General features: G+C 56.6%; 1 protein-coding gene across 3 annotated transcripts in view; it reads left to right on the forward strand.

The window, feature by feature from the left end:
* The first annotated feature begins 5,545 nt into the window (after positions 1-5,545).
* RASA3 (RAS p21 protein activator 3) overlaps positions 5,546-20,226 on the forward strand; it is an 89,327-nt gene continuing 74,646 nt past the window's right edge. For all 3 annotated transcript variants that reach the window (XM_061170832.1, XM_061170833.1, XM_061170834.1), the window contains exon 1: positions 5,546-5,677. In XM_061170832.1, the coding sequence (XP_061026815.1) occupies positions 5,623-5,677 (55 nt within the window). In that variant the 5' untranslated portion in view covers positions 5,546-5,622. The remainder of the gene's footprint in view (positions 5,678-20,226) is intronic.

A 20,226-nucleotide genomic window follows, 5' to 3' on the forward strand; every position in this document is an offset into this window, starting at 1 on the left:
GAAGAAAAAACACACACCATCCGTCCATAGCTAAGAAGGCAAGACTTGGAGCCTAGTTAATTGCTGATTTCAGGGGTGTCTTCAAAGAGCTATTTGATATTTGGCTAATTATGGTCCAAAATAACAAGTTGAAGTTTACTATGATAAAAACGTAGATATTTTGAGCAAATGTTCTTCATAATAAGCAATCAAGGCATTTACAAGTGTATTCAACAGGTAAATCCATTAGGTACCTGGGGTTATATTTTACTATTAACTCAAACTGACAGGTATACTGATATTGACCAATGGCGTCTCACATCAACTGTTAGGGTTTCTGTTAGTGAGGCTGGTCCAGGCGTGGGCTGTGCCAGTGATCCCTACATCTCGTTGGCTTTACACAACAGGAGCCATTTCTCACGTTTGTTCATCAAGACGGTTCCAGGGCAGCTCCCTCTCCACAGGGACTCAGGGGTCCACTTAGCTCTGAGTTTTAAAGCGAGGCCTCCCAGTTGCCATGGATGGAGAAGAGAGAGACGAAGCTACACGGTGGCTTCTCCCAGCTTCCAACCAGATGCGCTCACTTCCTAGGCACCCGGTCCCTCGGCGAGCTGCCAGGAGGGAGGCGGCGTGGCCCCTATTCCCCCCGCCCCCCAGCCCGTCCCAGGAGGAGCTACTGGTGCTGGCAGTGGCTCTGGCGCTGTCCCCTTGTAGGTGGGCCGAGCCGGGCCTCCTTTCCACCAGCAGCACAGAACACCTGGGCTTCGAGCATCCAACGGGAACTTCAGTGCAGGTGTCTCCCCTCTACGGCTTTTCTCCCCAGTGTGGCCCAAACGACAAATATTGGAGAAAGATTATTTGAGGGTGTTATTACGCATTTCTCTGGAGTCTCCAAATGCTTTCTCTCCTAGACTATCAGGTCACCAGAGCCACATTCCTTGACTCCTAAGGGCCTGAGTAAACTATCAGAGAATTAGGATTGAACATTACGTTCCCAACTTTTCCATGTGACAGTAGGAGAAAGCACTACATTCATTCAACGAATATTAGTTGGACTTTTACTCTGTGCCAGGCAGTGTTGTGAGCAGAGCAGCAAAGGTCAGTCATTTGAGATGGAAAAATCCTTCCCTGACTTGTTGCATATTCGTATGAAAAAAATTATCTAAAAAATTCCTCCTATTGCTTAGTTGGCCAAAATATTGTCTTTTCTGAAAAAATGGATACACTTCCTTTTATTAGGTAATATATAACATATATGGAAATATGGAAACATGTTTCCATATTTCCCTTTTCACCTTGACTATCAGGAAACTCAGAGCTGAGCTCTACATTCTTTGCAGTAGCTGTTTTCACTGCAGATGTTTGATACAATGATTTCTTCCTTCAAAAATTTTTTAAATTCATTGTATACTGGTCATTTATTTTATGTCACTTCAAATCCTTTGAAAGTAGACTCAGCAGATATGAATAATAAATTATCTAATTATGCTGTTTTAGCCAATACATAAATATCCACTGGTTGATAGATTGATGCTTCTCAATAAATATTTTTTGGGGGGTTGCAGAAGAGGATTCTATCAAAGAGAGAAAAAGACAACAGCAAGTTATAAACAAAAGAGAGTATAGATGCTTTCTATGAGTCATCACCTTTTCCTTTAATCCCTCAGTATCTTCCTGTCTCTTACAATCACAACTCTAAGGGAACAGATTCTAATTTAGAAAAGAAGGATCAATCCCTTTGGGCAGAACACAGATTTAAGAAGGCATTGTGCCTGCACAGGTCTATGGAGGTGAGTCTTCTTAGGCAAGGAATAGAGGAAGGGTGCTGTGTGGGTCTCCGTGTTGCGTGGAGGGAAAGCGAGGTGCTCACCGACATCTGGCCCCACTGATGTGCGGCCCCGCATCCTCATAAACTTATTTCCTACCCTCTGAGCACACGTGTCTTATCAAACCCTCTGATGAGCTGCCAACCTCTTGCTCATTTGGTCTGACTAAAATGATGTCATCGATACGGCAAACCAAACTGATGCTCTGCAGACTGTCCAGACTGCCCAGGTCTCTTTGGGCTGTATTATAACAGAGGGCAGGAAAGCCTAAGGATGAGGTGAGATTCCAAGTGTGTGCTAGAGTCTATGCCATGTGACGTAAACGGCTTTTGATTCTCCTCCTTATTCGGGATGGAGAAGAGGGCATTTCCCAGTTCCATGGCCATATACCACGGATCAGAGGCCATGCTGATGTGGCCTGGAAGTGGCACCACCTCTGGCATGGCAGCTGCAATGGGGGCTACTGTGTGGTTGAGTTTTTGGTGGTTCAGTGTCATCCTCCAGAACCTATCCGGCATCAGACATGGGACTGGTGAATTACATGACCCTTTAGGTCTTTAAGGGAGGTCTTGATCTCCATGTTTCCTCCAGGATGTGTCATTGCTTTTGAGCCTTCCCTGCTGGGATGGCTGTTAACCCACATACCAAGGAACCAAGGTAGGTGTTTTGACAACTGTCACATGCATCCTTACCGGTCCCTTACCTGTGGTGGCAGGAGAAATGATCACTTGGGGGCTCCCTGTGAGCCGCTCCTAGCAGAGTTCCATGTGTTTCTTGGGCCTCACAAGTTTCGCTTTAGCAGGGGCGTGACGACCCCTCGACTCAGACCTCAGCCCAGCAGCCCTTCAAACGTCTAGGTGTTTCCCTTTCCATGTAGAATTACATGAGTAGATGGCCACAGGCCCCTCTGGGGACATCCCAGGGGAATCCTCACTGCCCACACATGCAGCCGGGTCCTCTCCTCCAGTCAGCAGGCTCCAGAGCTGAGAACCGGCTCACGCCTGGAATCTGGGTAAAGGGTTGTGACGTTTTATTGAAGCAACTTTCTTCAGCCTCCCCGAGCCCTATCTACGATTTCCTGTGGCAGCACAAACTGAGTTATACTGCTGCTGGCCGGCTCTCCGTCCTGCCCCTGACATTGCGTTTGACTGACCATCACTACAGCCTCTTCAGGTCAGGGTGCCGGGGCTGCCACTGCAGTCTTGCTGCACAATGACTGCCCTTGCCTGGCTTCTGATGTTAAACGTCACCTTCTGGCCTCTATCGTGTCACCACCCCATCATCCTCACTGCTCCTAGGGAGCCCAATGCTCCCTGTGACAGCGTCTCCACCCTTGGGACAGTCCCGCGTGTCCAGCCGCGGTTGAGCTCCCTCTGGCCCATTCCTCATCCTAGGCACTGACTAGGTTTCCTGGTCTCATGGAGCTTATTTACTCTCCCGTGCCATCTCTCTGAGCACTGGGATGCCTTCCTCGGCTGTCTGCCATGACCACAGGGCATTTCCACTTCACTTAGTGTGGGATGCTGCTTTTTACAAGCTTTCAAAGGCCATACTAGGGGCCTGGGGTCCTGGCCCGCGTGCCAAATCCTGCATCATGGTTGAATGATGCCGCACCAGTGAACTCTAACCTGGTCCCCCTTGACGTGTTGCCTCTCCTGGGTCCAGCATTCTCTGGCTCTGCTTCTGCCTTTGCTCACCCAGCCCCCACTGGCATGTTTCCCGGGTCTGTTTGCAGACCCAGCGCTTCCCTGGCTGGGTGATGCTGCTGTGCTTCCCTGGCTGGGAGTGGAGCTGGACACAGAGCACTGGTACCGTCCCGCAATCATCTCCAAGCACAGGGGAAGGGGGACACCTCTTCAGGTCCAGAAGAGTTACGGAAAGCTGGGATTCAAGGTTTTGAGTGTATTAATTCAGATGATGCTCCCCCAAGCCTCAGGGTTACAGCGACCTTCCTTGGGTTGAGCCTGCAGTCAGCCCTGGAGCACCGCTACCTTCATGATTAAGTTCTTGCTCTGATCTGCACCTTTTTTGGTTCTCTGGTGTAGGAGATGAAGGTGTCTTTATATGGTGCCAAGAAAACCTTTTTGTCACACTTTTCTTTAAATGGGTGATCTTTTCACTGCCTTGCCCTCAGCAAGAATCACCTGATTCCAAAGTCGAGGTGCTTCCTGCTTCCCAGCCTCCCCATGCCTGAGACGCTGCACCCCACTGTGTGCCCCCCACTGTGTGCCCCCCGTGCTCAGCACTGCTGCAGCCACCAGTGGGTGTCCCGCTCTCAAACCCCATCACAGAGGCTGCTCCTAGAACACTCCTGGCCCCAACCATCTTATGCTGGGTTCCTCTGGAAACTGACTCCGAAGCAGAAGTCTGTGTGCGGGCCTTTATTGGCAATGTTCTCAGAAGGGAAGTCCTGTGAGGGTGTGAGGGAAGGTGGGCTGGACAGAGAAGCAGCTTGACAAAAAGGCTGCTGCTACCGGGGCTCCGGCCGATCCTCTGAGAAGCTCGGGAGCTGGGGGTGCTTTTCAGTTACGTTGATGGAGGCAAAGCCTTGGTCATGCAGAGGGATGACAGCACTCGCTACAGAAGCCGCCTGAGGTCCAGGCTTAGAGACAGCAGCTCTAACTGGCTGCTTTCCTAACCTCCGTGTTAAACCTGAGTCAACACCTCCTATGAAGGTCTTGAGAAGATAAACTCAAGCAGATGACTGAGGACCTGGAAGGAGGTGCAGGTAGTCTGGGTAAAGAAGGGTCATTAATCTTTTTTAACATGTACCTAAGCATTTTTTTTTAGGAAGTGAGGTAAAGCAATGAAAAGAACAGGCCTTTCTCTTTATTAAGCTTGTAGTCTGGTCTACACATGGGTGTGTGTGTGTGTGTGTGTGTGTGTGTGTGTGTGTGTGTGTGAGAGTGAGTGGTGTTGGGCGCTATGAAGCCAGAGGAGCAGGAAGTGGATAGGAAATCAGGAGACACAGAAAATGAGCTGAGGATGGTAGCCTGCGGGTCAGCAAGGGCAGACAAGAGTGCACTTGGCCTGTGTGAGAAGCTAGGAGCCAGGGTGGCCCGAGGGAGGCCCGGGGACAGCACAGGGGCAGGAGGGCAGCGGGAGGGACTGGGCAGCTTTGGAGCCTGATCAGGAACTCACCCGGACTGCGCACTCCCCCAGACCCCAGGTGGCCGGCAGCCCCTACTCTGAGGGGGCTGAGCTGGGCCAGGGAATTCTTTTCCTTTGATACCTGTAGGTCTGAGTTTCTTAAAACCCTGTGCATGTGCCCCCCCCCCCCCAAGCCTCCCGGCCAGGTTCCACCGCCCCCGCCTGGTCCCCCCCACCACCAACCCTAGCCCGGTCGCCCCCCCACCCCCCCAGCAAATCTCGCCCGGTGTTCCCCGCCGCCCAACCAGGTACCCCGCACTCCCGACCGGATCCTCCCTGCGGGGCGAGACGTCCCCCCGCGTCCCTTCGATGCCTCCTCGGAGGCCGACCCCGCCCCTCTGCGGGCCTTGGGATGTGGGCGGAGCCGTCTTGCTCCCGCCTCCTAGCCCTCAGCCAGTGGGCAGCTGGGGACGCGCTGTTGGCCGAACCGTAACGCTCCCGCCCCTCTGCGGGCCTTGGGCAATCGGGAACTGGGCAGGGCCGTGGGCGGAGCCTCCCCGCCCCCACCCGCGTCCTCGGCCAATGGGCGGGCGTGTGGGCGGAGCCGGAGGTGGAGGTGCCGCGGACGCGCGGGCACCGGGTAGGGCGCATAGCGCCGGGACTGCGCCGCCGCTCGGGCTCCTGCTGCTCCGCGGGGCTCGGCGCGCGAATTCCGGGCAGACCCAGCATGGCGGTGGAAGAAGAGGGGCTCCGGGTCTTCCAGAGCGTGAAGATCAAGATCGGTGAGCTCCCGGGAGCTGGCGGGGGCGGTGGGGTCTTTGAGGGGGCTTGCGGCAGGCGCCCCCAGGCCCCCGACCCCTTCCCTGGGGGCCAAGGCCCTGACGCCTCCTGGCCATGTGCGCTCCCGGGTTGCGGCCCCCTCCCCGCCCCCGGGAGATCCCCAGCGGCGGCCCCTCCCCACCTCCCCGGAGGCCGCGGGCCTCGGCCCCCTCCCCATCACCGGGAGATGCCGGGCCGCGGCTCCCTCCCCATCTCCAGGAGATGCCCGGCCGCTGCCCTCTCCCCACCTCCCCCAAGGACGGGCTGGGCCGAGCCGGGCCGGCGGCTCAGGGGGACGCAGCTCCCTGCGCTGCCTCCACGCCACTAGCGGCCCCAGGTCTCCGGAGGTGGGGTCGCCTGCAGCAGAGGGAGGTGCAGTGCCGGACTTGGGTCGGGTCCCCGCTGGGAGTGTGTATCTGCGTGTGCATGAGCGCGCGCGCGGGGGCTCTCCGGATGAGTGCATTTCAGGTGCCAAAAACACCAACCCCGGGGTTCCGAGCCTCGCTGAGTGCGGCACCCAGACCCTTCCTTCGCTGGGGACGTGGAAGCTCTTTCACGTTCCCCCAGGGGCGAGGGGCCGAGCGGGCGGCTGACTGGAGCCTGGGTGTGCGCGCGACTGTGTAGGTGGATGTGTGGGCATGTGTGTGTTCCTGCGTGTTTGTGTGTGTGTGTGTCTGCCTGTGACTGTGGAGCGCTCTGGCCCAGGGCTCCCTCAGGGCAGGTCGCCACAAGAGCCACCCCTCCCCCTTCCATTGAGAACTGGCTGCGGGAGCTTTTGGCCACCAGGGCCTGCCATTCAGGTCGTGTCCCCAGAGCAGTCTGCCTTTCTCACTGGACCCAAGAGCTGGGGGAGGGAAGTGCAGATTCTGGAGTGGGCTGGAAGGCTATATCTGGACTTCCTGGGTTTATCTGGAGAGACTTGCTTTTTCCCAGTTCTGTTTTAACTTGGGAGGGTGATGTGCAAGTTTCTTCCCCCCAAAACAAGATCGGTTCCTGGAGTGACTGTTGCACGTTAATGCCATAAATGTGCCAGCTGAGAGGACAGCTCCCGTTGGAGAGGGCTTCGGAGACCCTGGTGTGTTGCCCGTCCTCGGGGCCCTTCTTGCCCACTGAATGCCTGGGTCCTCCACATTCCCATGTGAAAAAGGGGCTCCGGGAACCAAGCCAGGCGCCCAGTGACTGCTGGAGCGTCAGTTGCTGGTGACATTCGATGCTGCTTAGGAATTCCAGCTACCCCAAATCAGCGTGTTGTTTCCTGTCTGCTTTATTTTGGTTTATGGATCATCGCTGAGACGCTGTTGATATTTGGCTCAGAAGCACTGCAGATAGGATGTGGTCACACTTCAGCTTTGAGGAGCCTGCCTGGAGAGGGTTTCTCTTGTTTACTTGGTTGAAATCTGCTGTCACTTTCTGCTGAGAGGTTCAACATGGCACTCCACCTGAAGTGTGGCAGGGAAAGTGCCTCTCAGTGCCAGGGTCCAGTGAGCACGAGGGGGATGCCAACCCAGAGGCCTTGAGGTGCTTCCTTAATCAGGGTACAGGAAGAGGTGGGGCATGGCTGTGAGGGCTGTGCCAGGCTTCTGGGTGCAGCAGGCAGGAAGGGGTCTGGGGACTTTGGGGTTCAGGCCCCGCACGGCCAGCCTGGACTCGACTCAGGAGGGCTCTGGAACGGTGGTCTGTTAAGCAGAGAGGATTGACTTCTTTCGAGAATGGCACCGAGGAGATCTGCTGGCCTGGCAGGGCGCCCTCACGGGAGGTTCTGGACCTCACACACAGGGGCCGTGTGTGGAAGGAAGGGGTTTGAAGATGCTGCTCGGTTAGGCTTTCCCTCTTTTGTGCTTCAGTTTAAACAAGTGAGAGAAACGCCCAGCTCAGCTGAGGATTAGTGCAGCGACTGAACATCTGCTGGTCTAACTCCGTGTGGGCACGCGGTATTATTAGAACCTTTGGAGCCCCGCCCCCATATGTGGGGGCTGTAGCAGAGAGGATGAGCAGAAACGTCTGTGCACAGTGGTCCAACTCCCTGGACGCGGCTCCAGCTCTCAGAAGCCCCTGTCTTCTCCCCTCTCCAAGGGTCTTCACCTGCATCTAGGGGCTGCAGGAGGGAGACATCTGTGTCCCACCCTCGTTGCTGGGGCTTGCAGGGAGCAAGGGCCTGCGCACAGCACAGGCGTTGGAGCAAAGAGGTGTCCTGGGCTGTGCTGCCGACTTAGAGCCGGGGCCGGCCCCAGAGGTGAGCTGTGGGGACTGGCCTGGGGCTTATTCTTGTTCCACTGTGAGTAGACAGGGCCTGGTGGGTGGTGCCCCGAGCTCTCCGTTTCTTTCCTTAGTCCTCTTCTGTGGCCAGTCTTAACTCTGACTTGCCTGAGTGCCCCAGCCGTGAAGGTACAATGACGAGGAAGGACACCAGAGATGACCTGGAGGAGGGGCGGCTGCGCAGGAATCACAGGCATGCTCGCCTCCTTGTTCCGGGAGACCCTGGCCGGCTGGCCATTCATGCTGAGCCCTGTCTCCGGGCCGGCTGGCTGCGTGCCCGTGTCTGCTGGTGGCCTGCCGGCCTGCCGGCTGGAAGACCCAGGGCAGGCGCCCCCCCGCCCCCCCTTTCATGGCCTCGTTTTTCCATTTGGGAAATGCCGGCAGTCATTGTCTGCAGCATCCGGTGGGAGCCCCTCATCCCAGAAAGGGACAGAGGAATTCTCCCTGCAGTTATACCATCAGCAGTGTCACCATTCCTGTTGCTGAGGGGAAAGGCAGAACATTTCGGGGGGCTGAAGAGTTTTTAGTGGGGGGGCCTTGGCCGTTTAGTCCTTAGAAAGTCTGGAACGTGTGGTGGTATGTGGTCACTGAGAGGCTAACGCTGGGGAAAATGAGAAGAATCTCTTCCTTTTTTCCCTCTTCCCCTTTCTTTTTCCTTCCACCTTTTGCAAATGAGATAATACATAAGAAAGTGCCAAATAAAAGTAGGGTATTTTTATTGTAACTATTTCAAGTCCTTGTCCTGAAGAACTTGTGTCTTTCCCCACTTAAATCTCGCAGTTATTTTGGACGGTTCTTCTGCACACTTGAAAATCTTAGCCGCGGTCTATCTTTGGTAACAGCAGTACCTCATGTCATGTAAGACTGAACACACTTCCTATGAGGCTGCTTGAGGAAGTGTGCTCCTCTGGCTTTCCATGAGTCAGGGCTTTAGCCCTGGAAAGGAAGCAACGTGAAGATTTGTAGGCGGCGACGGGTGAAGACTCCCGGCGAGAGCACCTCTGCCCAGCAGGGTCGTTTTTGACTCGGCACTCCTTTAGGCCTTGCAACGTAGCTTTACTTTCCAGTGATATTTCCCTTTTCCATGATAGTTACTCCTTGTCTTTAAAAGTGTCATCTTGATAAATGTGTTCAATTAAGAGCAATATACAAAGGTATTTCTCTCAAGCTAAAAAAAGAGAAAATCCTGGCCTTGCACTTGAGGGTGAGAAGAGCCCTCTTGGTCTGTGAGTGGGTCTCGTCGTTGTCAGGTTTGAGGGCAGCTTGGGTCTGCGTGGTGAGTCCCATGTGAGGCCACAGGGCAGACCTTCCTTCTTGGACCCAGAGCAGCGGCCCCCCTGTTCTCCCCAGGCTCAGAGCACCCACTCCTGTTCCTTCTCATTCAGATTGGAACCCGTCACCAAGAAGGGCCAGGGTGGCCTGGGTCCAGCGCGAGCACAGGGGAAGCGACGTGCCTCCATTCAGCCAGACGTGGCCCCGCGGCAGCTGGCTATAGGCCCGCCCGCACCGCAAACATCACCCCCCAGAAGCAGGAGGCCCCTCAGGTCGGGGAAGCGGGGAGCAGGCAGGGCCCCTGGGCGGCCTGGGGAAGACGCCCCAGACCACAGGGGTTGGGAGCTCAGGGTTCTGGGTCCGCGCTGCCGACAGTGTGATTTTTTAACCCAATTTCCAAGGTGGGAAGCAGTGGTGTGCCGGTCCCGGGGTCTGTAAAGCTCGGGTGGGGTGGTCCAGCTTATAAGCTGCAGTGGTGGTTAGCAGCCAGGCGTCACAGGCTCCGTTAGAGGACACGTTCTGTGAGCATGATGGCCAATGTCCGTGTGAGGGTGTGCGTGAGACGGTGGGAGGGGAGCCGTGCCGGCCACGCACGGTCCTTGGCATCAAAGGCTTCATGTTCTCTGGAACTCTCTGATGCTAAAATTAGCCTGGATATTCTATTAACCTGGGAGCTCAGCTCGCGGGCTATTTTTGGCCCCTGAGGACCGGTGTGCAGACTGGCGCTGCCCGTGGGTCTGGGCTTCTCCGGGCAGCGGCGTGTGCTGACGTGTGAGGTGGGGAGGGTGCAGACTTCAGGGTCTGGCGCGCGCCTTCCCTCATTCCACCTAAGCTCTCACAAGCCCACATGGAGTCACCTGCCCAGGGTCTTGGCCTGCAGGGGGCGGGAGCTCACCTCGCGTGCGGCCTCCTGCCTGGTAATGCGCCTGGACAGGAGGGGCCGCCGGTGCCCCTGAGGGGAGGGCACGGGCCACTGGCGCCTGTGGGGGGACCGGGGCGTGCGCACACAGCCCCTAGTGCAGGTGCTGCGCGGAAGCTGGAGGGGACAGAACTCGTGAAGGTGCGATGCAACAGGGCACGGGATCCAGAGCCGACCCCTTGAGCGGGGCCACCTGCAGCCCACGTAGCCCCGGGCACGCAGGGAAAAGGGTCTGCAGGTGGTGGGGCCCTGTGGACGGGTCATGGGGCTGCAAAACACCATTTGGCAGAAAACGTCTGGATTTGTTTCTCTGAAGCTAACGAGGCACTTGCGTGTGTCAACACTCACACCTTCCGGAGAGTATTTGGGAAATCAGGACATCGGAGCGTCACGCTTTAGAAACAAGCACAGTGGGAGCAGCTAAGCCCGAGAAGTGAGGTTTGCAAGTCACACTGGAAAGTGGAGGCTGCAGGTGCCCCAGCTGCTTCCGAGCGAGGAGGGTCCATGCTGGGCCCAGGCGGCTCAGGAGGGGAGGCTGGGACCTGAGACTGAGTCCCGGCCACCTTCCTCGCTAACTCTGCAACTTCAGGCACATCTGAGCCCACTCTGCTTCAGTTTCTTCCTTTGTCATAGGGGAGAGTAAAGCCCTTGCTGTGCAGCTCAGCGAGCTTGTGTGAACACAGGCACTTGCATTGCTCCAGTCCTGACGGCAAGGTGTTACTGCTGGTACAGTTCGAAGCTGCTTGTTCTCTTAATCTTGTAACGGGTTAGAGATCCAGCTCAGCGAGTCAGGAGAAGGTGGTGAGGCAGGAGTGGGGATGGCTCGCTGGTTGTCTGTCCCCTGCACCCAGTGTCAGCATGGGGGTCTGTGTTCCAGCTGTGCCCAGTCGGTGGGATATTCAGATAGCAAAATGGGGAGACAGAGTATTGATAAATGCCGGTTGAAGGGGCAATTACATTATGGAGCTTCCACAGCCTGGAATATTATGCAGCTTTCAGAGAAATAAGTTGGAGCCCGGCCCGGCCGTGTGACATGCAGGAAGCCCGTGGGGTGTGACTGGAAAGAAAGCAGCATGCAGAGCGTGTCTCCGAAGGTCCCAGAGAAGAGCAAGGCAACAGATACGGGTGTGCAGATGTGGAAACGAGACCCACACACGTCTGTCATTTGGACCCCCGGGGCTGGGGAGTGTGGAAATGGTTCTGTAGGAAGAGGGAATAAAAGGTCTGTTTGAAAAAGCAAGATTATTACTATTGTATATACAGATAGGTAAATAAAGAGTTTAAAAGTCACAACCACTTAAAACATGGAATGAACAATGGTCTGTAGAGGACACCGAGGCCCAGAAAGATAAAATAATTTCCTAGATTACACGAGGCTCACTCAGTGCAGGAAAAGTGTGGGGCTGCCATCAGGTCTAAGAGCGAGTGAGTAACGGGCTGAGGGCTGGCCCGGGAGGGGACCTCGAACGGACCCAGACACGCGGGCGGCTCGGGCTGCAGCCCTGTGTTCAGGAAACCCTGACCCGGATGAGAGGGAATTTAAAGTCCCACCATCCACACAAATGACCCTGTGCTTTTCTTTAAGTGTGAGGCAACTTCCAAAATTAACAGTGAACACATTCAAATTGCGGTGTAAATGCACGTTTCGTGATCCTCCTTAGAAATAAGCAGACGAGTGTCTCCCGACTGCGCGTCCCAGCTCACGCCGTGGGCCGGGACCCACGTGTCGTTTCCACACGACGGCTCTTGGGTCAGACTCAGAGCTGCTCGTTATCGGAAGCTTCTTTGCCAGAATTGATGGATCAACAAGTGGACAGTGGGACCACAGGTCGTGACCCTAGTCCTCCGAGTGTCTGCAAACACGGGGCGTGTTTCTGCACACAGGGCAGATCCCGGGCCAGCCCGGTCTGTCCTGAGATTTGGCCTTGCTCGTTTGCGTTTTCAAGTAAGCCTGCAGCCCGTGGCAGGGCCAGTCAGCATCAGGGCGAGGGCCCTGTTGGTGAGGCCACGTGTCTACGCCTGAGACCTGCCGTGGAGGCCTGGGGGAGGCTGGACCGCCCCCGCTCAGGGTTTGATCCAAACGCTGTGCCCTTCACTCCTAAGTCAGACCAGTGCCTGTTTCCCTCTTCGCATAGTTTCTCTTCCTGTTGTCTGAATAATTTCCAAAGTGTAAAGAAGTGTTCTGTCTCGGCCCCCATTGCCAATGGGATAAAATCCAAAGGCAGACCAAGTCGCCGCGTCTCTCTTGGACTCAGGGTGACTCAGAGCCTGGAGCCTCGGTTGGCGGCCGTGCTTCCCCAGCCAGGCCGCCCCGCTCGTGCTCCGGACACAACCTCGCTCTCGGCTCGGCGGCCCCCAGTGCCGTTGGTGCCTGCGGCAGCGCCAGGACCAGGGCCTGGTCGCCGACCTCTCCTGGGACCGGCTCCCCGTTCGGCCGCCCCCCAGGGCTGACGGGAGCCCAGGAGTGGGCCTGGGCTTCTGGGTTTTCGGGACATTTAACCGAGTGGGGGACTGATAACTAGCCTGCCATTCTCTGGAGCTTTGATTTGGACTCAACAGTGGGTCCCGTCGGGTGTGATCCGTGTGTGGAGTCAGGGCCCGTCTCTCCTTCCTGTGACGCCCCTTGGACCCCCCCAGGAGCCCCCATGGCCGAGCCCCCCGTGGTTGAGGGCAGCTTCGCGTGCCCCTGGATCTTCTCTGTAGCTTTGTCTTGTGCGGTTTTTTCTCTGAGGAAAAAGATGTCATTTTCCTTTTTCGCTCTGTGGGACTGGTCTGATTTTGTGCACTCTGTCCGTTTCCACGATGCCGGATCCGTCGTTGCCCGCGGAGCCCTGGACACGCTGGGGAGCAGCAGGTGCCCCTGCAGGACGTGGTGCTGTCAGAGTCTGGTAACGACTCTGTGCCTTGTGCAGGCACGTGTCTTAACTGCCCCCCCCCACTCCGAGGCTCAGAGAAGCCAGGGCACTTTCCCAAAGTCACACAGCAGGAGAGGTTGCGACTGCCTCAGTTGTCCTGTAATGAACTCGAAATTACCAAGGCCCAGGCACTCCTGTGGACAGTGAGGAACGGCCTTCTTGGGTGTGTTATCAAGTCACTTCCTCAGTAGACAGCTCACTTCCCACCAAGGCCTCTCCTTCCCTGAGAATCTTTGAACGAGCATTTATAGGATATTCTCAGGAGAGTGACACCTGCGCCTGAACCTGTGGTCCTGAGAGGCCAGGACACCCGGGGCTCAGGGCCTGCTGACCACCTCCCAGCTGAGTGTCTTGAGCTGCTGGACACCTGAGCAATTTCACCTGAGACCATGCTTTAAACAGGGGGCCAGCCTCTGCGTGGACGGACTGCAGGCTGCCCTGGGGGCGGCAGCGGCAGTGTCTTCCTGACGCCTGCGCTCTGGCTCCTGACCATCTCTTCCTCCTGCTGGGCTGGGACCCAGGCCCAGAGGTCGCCTGATGCAGGAAAAGCCCCCCGGCCAGGCAGGCAACAGGGGGGAGGTGTGAAGTGGGGCAGTTACACTCCAGCCGGAGGTGGTTCAGCCCCAGGCCCGGAGCCTCTGGGCCTCTGCTTGTTTGGACCCAGCCACCTGGGGACTTCCCAGAGCTGGGCTCAGATGGTGGTACAGAGCTGTTTGCAGAGATCCTGGAACCCGAGCTGGTTCCAGAAATCCCATCAGTGTGCAGACCCCAGGGGACCTGGCCAAGCTGCCTTGTTGTAGAGGTCTGCAGTGGGCTGCTGTGACAGGGCTGGTTTTCCCATGGCCTTTGGGGTGAGGGCGGGCTGGGGAATTCCAGATTGTTCGGGGCTGCGGTTTGCGAGCTCACCCTTCTCAGGGGGCCCTGCTGGCCTGTCCAGGGGCTGACTGCCATAAGCAGTTTTTAACTTAGGATCTGACAACTGGGTGTTTTATCTACTTTGTAGGGGTGAGTTTCAAGGGCAGAAGACACCGTGTACGTGATGTTCCCACGGAGGACACACCCCACCCGTGTGTGGTGTGTCCAGGACCTTCTGGAGGAGCGAGGTGTCCCCGGGCTCCCCTGAGAAAGGCCTGCACCCCATGAGGCAGAGCGCTCAGTTGAGGGAGGGGTGGTTCGCCTTGACCTTCTCACGGGGGCCCCTCACGTCATAGTACGGGTGTGCGCGCACACGCACACACCCGTCCCCAGCCTGTCTCGGGGCAGAGGTGCGTGGTGTCGTGTCACCGCGCGGTGATGGCGGGGGAGGCCCGTGAGGCCCACAGCGGCTCCTGCTGGCTCTTTCCCGTTGGCAGGACCCGTGGTGCCAGGGAACTGGCCTCGTCTGTGCAGCAAGGCGTGCGGAGTTTAGAAGAGCTTCCTGTTTCTCAAGCATTCGTGCTGTTCTTTCGTCTGCCCCATGTGCTGGAGGCTGCAGACACGCTGCAGAGTCATGGGGCCTGCGTGGGCCCGACCCCGGGGGTCTGGGGGTGAATGTTTGGCGGCACCTGCCATCTGAGAGCCCTGAGGGCGGCTTGGCCAGGTCCCCACCCCTGCTCTGGGGCCTCGCTGCTGGGACGCCTGCCTTTCTACTTTCTGTGACTCGAGCGTCTTTTCTGCACTTTTTGATTCTTTAATATTTTGTATTTGCATCAGACACCTTTCACATTTTAGGCCCACAAGCCGGGTTTTTCCTGTAGCTTCTTTTCCTGTTCGTTTCTGGCCCGTTCTCTCTCCTGGCTGCGCTCAGGTGGGAGCCCTCAGACTTTGAGGAGCTCCGAGGACCCCGGGCCGGGCTGGGCTGCCCGGGAGAGTATGCTGGGATCAAGTGAGAGGCTGTTAAGGTGAACAGGGAAGTACTTCAAACGGGGGTGCGTGAGCCATAGTGGCTGGGGGGCTGCCGGGGGGCCTCCTCGCCCCCCGAGGTGTGAGGCTCTTGTTTCCTGCCCGGCTGTACGGGTGAGAGAGCCCAGCTCCCTGGAAGTGGGCACCCTGCCTGGTGGGACCCGAGACGCCCGAGCCCAGTGGGCTGCAGATGCCCCATGGCCCCCTGGCTCTCCTGGCCGTGCTCCCGGAGACCTTGTAGCTCCTGGGCGATGCTTCCTGGGGCGTCGGGAGGGGAAGGGCAGAGGACCCTGTGCTTCCTGAGCCCCAGCTGGCCCCATCCATCTGGAGTCTGTGGCGTTCCTTTCTCTCTTCATCATTTCCTGCTCCACTCAGCTCCGCCTCCGTATTTGGAGAAAGGATTTCTCAGCGTTTGGACCCGAGGATGTGTTTGTGCACATCCTGACCGGAAGGAAGGGTCTCGGGGACAGAAAACCCCTGGTCGCTACGGTTTCGCTCAGTCTCTTGACTTTCTGTTTATTGGTTTTGCGGAGGGTGTTCTGGCCTTCTCTTCGAGGGCCTTTCCCTCTCCGCCTGTGTCCTTCCCAGACAGGCAGGCTGTCCAGTCAGGAGGGAAGAGGAGGGACCAGGCAGAGCCTGGGTCCTGAATGAGGCTCTTCTACCTCTTTTTCACCTGCACAGGATTCACTATAATTAGTAGCAATTTAGGTCTAACTGTTACTAGACCTCCTCCTGCCTCTCCCCAGCCCAGCCCGCTTCCCTATCAGTATCTGTGCAAGGACCCACCAGTTTGGTGAATAATATAAGAATGTTGGGTTTTCTTAAGGAGGAATTTTTGTGGCCGGAAGAGCTGGCTGGGGGGCAGTGGGTGTTGGCCCCCAGCACACAGATCTCTTCAGCCCTTCACGTGCAGGAGGCCAGTCCGGGTTTACTGTCACCGGGGCCTGAAAGAGGTGGAGGCACCCTTTTCGGACAGAATATTTCAGAACAGTGTGGGAGGGTTCTGTGCATCTGACCTGGGACGTGTTGGGGGCGTGTACACACGTGCTGATTTTGTGCATCAGGGCACGTGGAGGACAGTGTAAGGGCCACCCTGAGGCAGCAGCGGGAACTTTGAGCCTGACCTAACGTGTGAATCACAAAGACTGGTTGGGAAAAGCTAGTTTCCAAAAGCTCTCCTCCTTGCAAAAAGTGCTCAGGGGTCGTCTAGGGGGCGATTCTGCATGGCACGGGCTGACCTTTAGGTGAAGTCGGCCCCGGGGGTGGGGTGGGGGGGTGACCTTTGCCTCCCTGGTTGTCCCACGGCAGTTGGACGCCACCTGCAGATGCTGCACGTGGGCCCGTGGGGCCATAAATTGGGCATTTCACAGGATGCGAGGGAAACGTTGGCCTTGCCTTCCAAGACTTTACAGATCAAAGGATAAATAAGACAAACCCATCAACATAGTCACGCATTTATGGGAATAATAATAACTGGGATTTTCAGGTCTTGGGGAGGCGCTAAGGAAGACTGGAAGGGGTCTCCCTGCTCTTTCTGTTCTCCCAGGAACGGGAACCTATGTGTGCACACGTATGCACAAACATACATGCACACGCATGCAGACGTGTGCACGCACACACTCCGCACACAATGTATTTTCCAAACCTGGAGAATTCTCAGAAGTAATAGAAACTGTATGTGCAAAATTAATTTCTAAATATATAAAGGGACCCCCGTTGAACAAGGGCAGCGCTTACTTTTATCATTAAAACTAAACTAAACGTTAACTTATCGTTTTCTATTCTAAGGCTTAGTCTGTCTGAAGGTGTACCTGCCCCCTGGTTAACAGCTCTGGGGAGGGGACGCCTCTTCAGTGGCCCCTTGGTAGTCACTGCTTCCCGCTCTTAGTAGCAGACGACAATAGTCTGTCTTGTTATGAAGGCGTCTTGGGGTCCTTGAAACGTGCCGTCCTCCTTGGAAAGCAGAGGCTGGGAGGGTGGCGGACAGGACACTGTACGTCTGTTTTAGTGTGTCTGAATTTCTGGGTCGCAAACCACCTTAGGTAAAGTAGGGCCCTGGGCAGGACGGGCCTGCTCAGGGGACCCGGCCGCCCCCTTGGTCAGGCTTTTGGGCTGTGCCCCAGCTCGCGGTCTGGTCCTCTGTCTCTTCCTTTTCAGGGTTTTTGTAACCTGTGGGGTCCCTGTAGAGAGGATGTGGAGCGGGGCACAGAAGAGAAGCACCGTTGAGAACACGAGTTGCAGGTGAAGTGAGGGCGCAGCAGGCCCCCTTCTGCAAGGTCCCCCTGGCCCCGGGGTCTCCTGGCTCCGGGGAGCTTGCTGGGCTCTGCCCCCGAGGAGCAGAGCGGAAACCAGCAGGACGACCCGCGGGTTCTCCAAGATGCGCTTGTTCCTGGGTGACCAGTGAGCGTGGTTCCTGCCTTGAGAGCAGACGTCCTGCGGGGGTGGGGGGGGGACAGTCTCCCCATCGGGCTCCGAGAGACCCGTCCTGAGCTCCCGGCCGCGCGGAAAGCGTCGCCACTTTCCTCCAGTGCCCCGGTTCTAGCCAGGGAACCGCCCCCGGGGACAGGTGGCCATGCTCGGGGACTTGTTGTTTGTCACGCTGGGGGTGGGGGAGTGTGGACCTAGTGGGCGGAACCCCCCCCCCCCCGCCACAGCTCAGTGCCTGACTGTGCCCGGGGCGTGCCCGGGAGAGGGGGCTGTGAGAGCGGCATCGGTGAAAACCGCGCGTGTGTCCTCTGTGCTCTCTGCCTCTCCTCAGCAGCGTGCGGGCAGGGAGCAGCTAGATCCCAGGCTCGCCTAGGGGAGAGACGCCTGCGGTGTGGACCCGCCACACTGCCTGACAGTTTAGGGTGTGGACGAGGCCGGCAAGACCCTGGGGCAGCGGCACTGTGGCCAGTCTGCTGGCGACACTCCCGCTCTGCAGCTTGTGGCAAGTCACTTAACTTCTCTGTGCCTTAGTTTCAGTGTCTGTAAAATGAGGATACTAATAGCTACTTCACAGGGTTAGAAGGTTGAGTGTAACTGTCACCGTCCTTCCAGCTCCCTCACTTCAGGCTGGAGGAGAGTGAGGCTCAGAAGGGTCTGGACCTGCTCGAGTTGCCAGGTTGGGTCCGTGAGCCAAAGCTGTTTTCATGAGCGGTGGGAGGCAGGACTGGGCCGCGGACTCCTGGGGAGCATGTGGCTGTGTGCGGAAGGGCTGGGCTGGGAGGGCGTGGGCTTGTGTGGCCGCCCCCGGGGTCTGGCGGCACCCTCCCTGGCCGTGTGGTCTGAGCTGCGTTACCCGCCCCCACGAGGGGACCCCGGAATGGCACCAGCTCACCCGCGGGCTGCTTCCGAGCCCGTGCGTTCTCTTCGGAGTGTCGGAGCTTCTCCGAGCAGCCGCCGATGACTTAAAGGTGAAGTGTTAACCAAGAAGCGCAATCTCGCATTCGAGTGTGGTTTTGCAGGAGCAGCGGCCTGTAGCAGCGTCATTAGGGGCTGTGTTTCCCGAGAGAGGCAGGGAGCGGTGAGCAGCAGGTGCCTCCGGCTTCCGGGCCAGCACAGAGCACCTGGCCTGGCTCAAAAGCTCACACAGGGCTGCATGGGTCTGGGAAGAAATGGGAAGAGCGGTCCCCCTGGACATACTGTGGACGTCAGGTGACAGTTGGTTATTTACCATGTTTTGAATTCTGTAACTGTTTTTTCTGGATCATTCTGTGGTTTTATCTCTATGGCACAATGCTTTTATGACAGGAAGTGGGTATTAATGAATCAGTTAACTATTTTGTAAATCTAGGGTGCTGTCTTGTGAGGTCTTTGTAGCCCCCAAACACAGGCGCTACGGGCAGGACTTGCACAGTTGGGTAGGGACAGCTGTTCTGACCCCCCTGTGCTGACCTTGCCCAGGAGATGCTCAGCCTCTCACAGTGGGACAAGGGTGTAAACATTTACCCACCTCTGTGGGCTGGGGATGCTTCACTGTCGCCGTGCCCCCCTGCAGCAGTGACCTCTCCATGGGCCGGGGGTGCTCTCTGCAAGCAGACATTAGCCAGGGGAGTGGTGGGGGGAGAATCTAGCTCCTGAGTCCCCTGCTCGGGTGACGTGGATCATTTCACCAGTGATTTAGAGAGTCTGCTTCTCCCCACACATGGAAATGAGGCCGCTGAGAAATCAACACCAAACAAGTTTGGAGGATGTGTTTAACCCACTCTCAGGCTTGTCCAAAAAACTTGTCCCAATTTTATTAACGGATAAGAGTGAACAAAGGTTCAGGACTTCCCTGGTGGTCCAGTGGTAAAGAATCTGCCTTCCAATGCAGGGGGCGCGGGTTCGATCTCTGGTCAGGGAACTAAGATCCCACATGTTGCAGGGCAACTAGGCCCGCGAGCCACAACTACTTAGCTCCCGCGCCTCGACTAGGGAGCCTTCGTGCCGCAAACTACAGAGCCCACATGCTCTGGAACCCGCGCGCCACAACTACAGGCCCACACGCTGCAGTGAAGAGCCCGTATGCCACAACGAAAGATCCCGCATGCCTCAACGAAGATCCTGCGTGCCGCAACTAAGACCTGACGCAGCCAAAAAAAAAAAAAAAAGAGTAAACAAAGGTTAGTGAAGAAGGAAGAAAAACAAGTTGCTTTTATAAGTAAAATCAAATATATAATAATGTTCCACTCATTTTGGCCCATGCAGTGTAAAGACCAGCCAAGAATAAGGCATTTTTTCAAAGGTAGGATGAAGTCCTGGCCCATTTTGCAGCGTTGAGCAGTTTTGTGGCTGGTCCCTGAGGGCCCCAGAGCAGGGACGTGCCCACTTCCACGCCCCTCCGCCAGTTGACTGTCCTCCTCACCCCCTTACAAGTGCGAGGCCGAGACGACCCAGAGTCCTTTCTGAGATAGACTTGGACTCAAGTCTAATAAAGGAAACCCCAGGAAATCCAGAATACACATTAGCACGTGACAAGGGGAAATTCATTTTTAAGCTCTGCAGATAAACTGCGGTTTGGCCTCCTCACATCACAGCAAAGGGCAGGGGCTCCGGGGCCCTCGGTGTAAACTGGGGTAAATTAAGGAACTGCGTGCAAGCTAACAAGTCTCAGTCCTGAAATTCGGGTAACAAAGGCTACCAGTCTGGTCTTCTCACTGGCATATTTCTCTCTTTCTTAGGAGTTTGCTGAAAGCAATGGTGGTTATTCCCGGTGGGGTGACGGGGTCCGCAGAGCCTCTCAGATATGTTTCTTTGATGTTCCTTTTGTTTGTTCGGAGGTTGCAGGAACGCCCCAAGCCACAGC

Source organism: Eubalaena glacialis, chromosome 16, assembly GCF_028564815.1.
Source record: "Eubalaena glacialis isolate mEubGla1 chromosome 16, mEubGla1.1.hap2.+ XY, whole genome shotgun sequence".
NCBI lineage: Eukaryota > Metazoa > Chordata > Mammalia > Artiodactyla > Balaenidae > Eubalaena > Eubalaena glacialis.